General features: G+C 41.0%; 1 protein-coding gene across 1 annotated transcript in view; it reads left to right on the plus strand.

The window, feature by feature from the left end:
- Window positions 1-4,853, plus strand: part of LOC124972580 (cytochrome b-245 heavy chain) — a 42,530-nt gene extending 37,677 nt beyond the window's left edge. Inside the window, exons 12-13 of the mRNA XM_047537071.1 lie at window positions 2,655-2,779; window positions 4,598-4,853. Of these exons, the coding sequence (XP_047393027.1) occupies window positions 2,655-2,779; window positions 4,598-4,724 (252 nt within the window). The 3' untranslated portion in view covers window positions 4,725-4,853. The remainder of the gene's footprint in view (window positions 1-2,654; window positions 2,780-4,597) is intronic.
- Window positions 4,854-6,000: the final 1,147 nt, after the last annotated feature.

The following is a 6,000-nucleotide window of genomic DNA, read 5'->3' on the forward strand; positions in this document are numbered from 1 at the left end:
ATCCCCAACTTATTTTATTTACTTTTGAGACAGGGTCTCACTTAAGTTACCCAGACTAGCCTTGAACTTGCATCCTCCTGCCTCAAACTCCTGATTCACTAATTTCTATATAAATACTACACCATTTTACATAAAGGATTTGAGCACCATAGATTTGGGTATTCAAGGGGGAGGGATTTAGAACCAATCCCCTGCAGACATGGAGGGAGAACTGAACTACTTGCCAGGTATTATTGTTAAAGTTTACACAGATTGTCTATTTTTATGCTCTCAACAACCCTGTGAGAGAACTACTATTATTATCCACATTTTACTTATGAAGAACCAAAGCCCAAAATAGAGTTGGTCATTTGCCTAAAGGCACCCAACAAGTAACCCACACAGTTAGAATGTTCCAGAGCCTGCAGTCTGAGTGACTACCTGTAGTTTATGATTATTAGTAGTAAATAAATCACTGTATATCTAAAGAAGGTGAGACATATGTGTGTAGTGTATGTGTATGACAGTATGCTTTCAAAATCATTTAGAGGGCACTATAGTAAAATAAGTGAGTTGTTTTCAACTCGGGGTGATTTTGCCCCTCTCCCTTCCCCCACCAGGGACATTGGCAATGTAAATATCTTACAATTGAAAAGCTCCCCAAACAGTACGTGAAGCCTCTTATAAATGTTCTTAATCCCATTCACGAGGGAGGAACCCTCTTGACCCAATCACCTCTTAGAGTTCCCACCTCTTATTGCTATCACATTTAGAAACACCTGAAATTTTGGAGGAGGTACATTTGAAGCACAGTAGTTGGCTATAGCTAGACATTGGCTGCTTAACCCTGGGCATCTTTCACTTGAATTCTGTCACTGTCAAAATTGGCATTTCCTTTGGGTTTTGTTTTGTTTTGGTACCAGGGATTGAACCCAGGGATGCTTCAGCACTGAGCCACATCCCCAGCCCTTTTTATTTTAAATTTTGAGACAGGGTCTCACTAAGTTGCTTAGGGCCTCACTAAGTTGTTGAGTCTGGCTTCAAATATGTGATCCTCCTGCCTTGGCCTCCCAAGTCATTGGGATTATAGGTGAGCACCACAGTGTCCAGCTCATTTGGGTTTTTAAATTATTGTCTATCTTAGATTCTTCAAGTCTTAGAAGAGTCTTGCAGCAAATGTAGATCCAGGGACACATGACCATGAGAACTGCTGCTTCAGAAAAAGCAGTTTCAAGATACCACTTCTGCAATTTAAAAACAAAACAGTAAAGCCCCTTTGACAAAAATAAAACCCAGGGGAAAATCTATAATTTATAAATTGCTTTACAGTTTTCCTATTTTATTTAATTTATTTATTTTGGTATCAGGAATTGAACTCAGAGGCGCTTTATCACTGAGCCACATCCCTAGTTTTTTTTTTTGAAGTTTTTTTTATTTTTGAGACAGGGTCTTGCTAAGTTACCTAGAGCCTTGCTAAGTTACTGAGATAACTTGTGATCCTCCTGCCTCAGCCTCCTGAGTAGCTGGGGTTACAGGCATGTGCCACCATACCTGGCTATAACACTTTTACTATTTTAAAAAGTCAGACACTTATTTGCATTGAAAAAAATTATGATTTTGCTTTGGAAAACTGATCCCATAGCATTATGAAAAGAGTGACCATCTTTTCTTTTTAAAAGTTTTTTGTGCCATTTTACTATTTGCTTATTTTTGTAGTACTGGGGATTGAACCCAGGGGTACATCATCAACCCTTTTTCATTTTTAAATTTTGAGACGGGGGTCTCACTAAGTTTTCCAGACTGGCCTTGCATTTGTGATCTTCTGGTCTCAGCTTCTGGAGTAGATGGGATTACGGGTGTGCACCACGACATGTGGCTGTGGCTATCTTACTTAATCCCCTCCATCTCCATCATCCATCCCCTGCCTAGTGGATTTAAGATAGGATTTATTTTAAAAACACATTTAATTAGCCACTTTTATGAAAATACCTTTTGTGCAAGCTGAGCCCCCCTAGAATGGTAGCAAGAAAAGAACACATGTGTCCACACATGTACAGCTTCAGATTTGATTTGATGTCCCATTAAGTTACAAAAATAGTACTACATTTTAGTCTGTGATTATGTCAGTTCTTAGTGATTCTCCCAAACATGGAGTACATTAGGGTGAGGAGAGAAGCTCAAACAGGAGAGAGAAAAACAGTGAGCTGGGTGGGGTGGCATATGCCTGTAACCCCAGTGATGCAGGAGGCTCAGGCAAGAGGATTGAAAGTTTGAGGCCAGCCTCAGCATCCCTGGGTTCAATTCCTGGTACACACACACAGAAAAAAAAAAAGACAGAGAGAAAGACAGTGAGACAGTACCCACACTTCAGTGCTTGGCTCACATGCTATGACCTTAAACTTCCCCTTAGCCTCCCATTCTACTTTCCTACTTTGTTCTCATGAGGATGCTTGTGCCTCTTCATGGCATTCACCATAGCCTATTCTACCAATTATATTACTTACATTTATACTTCAAGGTCTCCCTTTCTGGAGAGGAAATTGCTAGAGGAGTGATCCAGTTTGTTTATCTTTGTTTTTCTTCTAGTCTCCAGCATGGTGCTTTGTAGTGTGCAACTCTACCTGTGTGTGTGTCTTACAGTGCTTCTGTTTCCTGAATCCATGTTTTTGCTGTAGGCCAATCACTTTGCTGTGCACCATGACGAGGAGAAAGACGTGATTACAGGCCTGAAGCAAAAGACTTTGTATGGACGACCCAACTGGGATAATGAGTTCAAGGCAATTGCGAGTCAGCATCCGAAGTAAGGAGTCCCCCGCCAGGGTGTGCATTTCACTCCCTTCCTTCCTTCCTTCCTTCTCCTTTGCTACTGGGGATTGTACCAGAGGTGCTTTACAAGTGACCTACATCCCCATTTCTTTTTTATTTTGAGACAGGGTCTTGCTAAACTGCTGAGGCCGGCCTCAACCTTGTGTTCCTCCTTCCTCAGCCTCCCCAGTAGCTGGGAATACAGGCATGTGCCACCATGCCCAGCTCATTAGGGTGTTCTTAAGGCTCTTCCTCTACTTATAGCAGCAGCTCCCAAGCATGGCTACACTTCTGTATTCTAGAAACTAAGATACCCATGTTACTATATGGGGTTGAATTCATGTCCAGCTGAAGATTCCTAATATCTGTGACTTTAGGAGGGAAACTTTAAATCACAGCAAAACTTACCAGGGGTTACCACCACTTAAGAGCAATGAAGAATCTCAGACTCCTGCCTCGGATTTTCTCAATTGCCTATCCCAAGCAGGGTCATGTTTTGTTTTGTTTTGTTTTGCTTGAAACCTAAATTTCACTAGGATATCCACTTCTTTTAAATATTCAATATAATTTATTCTTATACTTAAGGAGACACCACTGTCCTCACTTTCAGTTATAGGTGCTGCTGCTCCTCCTCTTCTTTCTTTTTCTAGTCCTGGGGATTGAACTAGGTGCCCTCTACTACTGTGCTATATCCTCAATCCTTTTAATTTTTTGAGATGGGGTCTCCCTAAGTTGCTTACAGCCTCACTAAGTTGCTGAGTCTGGCCTCTAACTTGCAATCCTCCTGCCTTAGCCTCCCAAATTGCTGGGATTACAGGCATGTGCTACTGTGCCCTATTTAGTTACAGCTTCTAAGTCTAAAATTATAAGTTGATAGCTGTCCAAGGCTCTTTCTGCCCTCACTAAAACTTTATCCATCATGAGGCCTTGAGATCTCCTATCTTGCTTGAACACATGAAAAACTCAAGAGCTCACCATAAATATATACTTTCCACCATTGCTTCTTATACTTTAATGAGCATATAAATCAATCGGTTATATTTTTTAAATGCAGGTTCTGATTTACTTGTTCCAGGGTGGGACTCAAGAATCTGCATTCTTAAAAAGGCAATGATGGAGCAGGACCCAGTGGCACATGCCTTAATCCCAGAGACTCGAGGGACTGAGACAGGAGGATCAAGAGTTTAAAGCCAGCCTCAGCAACTTAGCAAACCTCTAAGCAATTCAACGAGACCCTATCTCTAGATAAAGTATATATAAAAGGGCTGGGGATGTGGCTCAGTGGTTAAGTGCCCCTGGCTTCAATCCCTGATACCAAAAAAAAAAAAAAAATCCAACCACCCCCCCAAAAAAAAACCAAAGTCAATGCCAGGCTATTGATCTGGAACCACCACCACTTAAAAAGCAAGGTCTTAAACTCTTGGAGGGAGCCACACTGAGCTGTTGTCAAAGTTGGGGTACCTAAAGAGGGTTTGCTATTGATTTTAAGGTTTGAAAGAGTTTGGGGGCACAGAACCCTGAAAGGAAGTAGCTCACAGACTCACAAATTAACCACCATTTCTTTGTGGTAGAAGTTTCCAGAAACCCTTCTTAGAATTCATTCTCTAGGGAAGTCAACTGCCATTTGAAGGATCCAGCTGTCCCCACAATCAGGGCTGAGCCCGACCTGCAGAGTAATCTGTAGAAAAGATAAAGAAACAGAGAAGACTCTGCCCTGGGGCCTCAAATCAATAGGAAATCCCCCACCTGCACTGTAGTCCATTTTATTCCAAAGTCTGAAACTGTCTTTTTGTTTTTTCTTCTTCCCTGAAAGTACCAGAATAGGCGTCTTCCTCTGTGGCCCTGAAGCCTTGGCTGAAACCCTCAACAGGCAGAGCATCTCCAACTCCGACTCTGGCCCTCGGGGAGTGCATTTCATTTTCAACAAGGAAAACTTCTAACTGGTGTCTTCCATAAGGAAACAAATTAGGTTATGCTGTATCAAATGCCAAAATAATGTTGGTTGGATGTAAGTTCCCTCCTCTTAAAAAAAAAAAGGGTGGGGGAAGAAACTATAATGTAATGGATTCCGTGAAAGGAATGTCAATAATTGTTTGGGAGTGAGAAGTTACATTTTTATGGCGCTTTTTGGTTTTCAGAGCACTTTTACAAACATTATTTCATTTCTTTCCCTCCATAATGTCAGAGGAAGGTGGGGCAAAGATTCCTGACTCATTTTTAGTCTAAAACAATGGGGCTTTGAAAGGGTTCAGTAGGTTCCTTAGAATTATGAACCAGAGGAGCCAGTGGCAATAGTATGTTCTCTGTATCCATCTGCAAAGACTAGATCTAGGCCATCTGGCTCCAGGTTTGGTAATTTTCCCACAACACCAGGTTGCCTCCAAAATCAGTTTTTATACCCCCCCACCACCAAAGAAGCAGCAAATCAATCCTTTTCCTTTTGTGTCATATTTTAAAAAATCATTATTGACATATTGAAGATTTTCCTGTTAGTTAGGGGATAATATACACTGAGAGTGATTTAACACTTCCTCGTGACAGTTTTGACATCTCGGCGTACCACAGCTTTCCAACACAGCAGCTTCATTGCATCAGAGATTCTTCCTACAAATGAGTATTGCAGAGATTGAAATTAATAAAGTATCTAGCATTTACCATGGTGCTTGTCAGAGAGTGAATACTCAAGAACAGTTTGTAGAATGAATGAATGAATGTAAAGACATTTAGAACTGTACAATGCCAGAGTAGAACTAATTTAAGGACTTAAACAGAATTACCTATGGAAATAACTTCTGTTACTCTCATGGAGCAAAGGATGCTGATTCTCCTGAGGGTAGAGAACAGGCTAAGGATACTAACCAGTAGGATAGCCTGAAGAGTTCCTTATGCTTTTATTTGAAGCAAGGAATGAGAAATGGAGGCAAAGAACTGACTTCTTGCCCTAACTCAAGCTGGCTCCTCTAGTACCAATTCCTATCCTCTGAAAGAAGGGCATGCTGATTTACTGCTAGAAACTGTCTCCTCTAGTCAACCTTTGTGAATTTTGAACTTGAAATTTGTGACAAATATGTATTTGATAAGGTGCATCCATCTTAAATACAGCCTACCCCTTGTTTTACTTATACACACACACACACCAGTGAATCTTATGTGTGTGGCTAATGGTTTATTTTTATTTCTTCTTCTTCCTCCTCCTCCTCTTCCTCCTTCTCCTTC

This window comes from Sciurus carolinensis, chromosome X, assembly GCF_902686445.1.
Source record: "Sciurus carolinensis chromosome X, mSciCar1.2, whole genome shotgun sequence".
Classification (NCBI taxonomy): domain Eukaryota; kingdom Metazoa; phylum Chordata; class Mammalia; order Rodentia; family Sciuridae; genus Sciurus; species Sciurus carolinensis.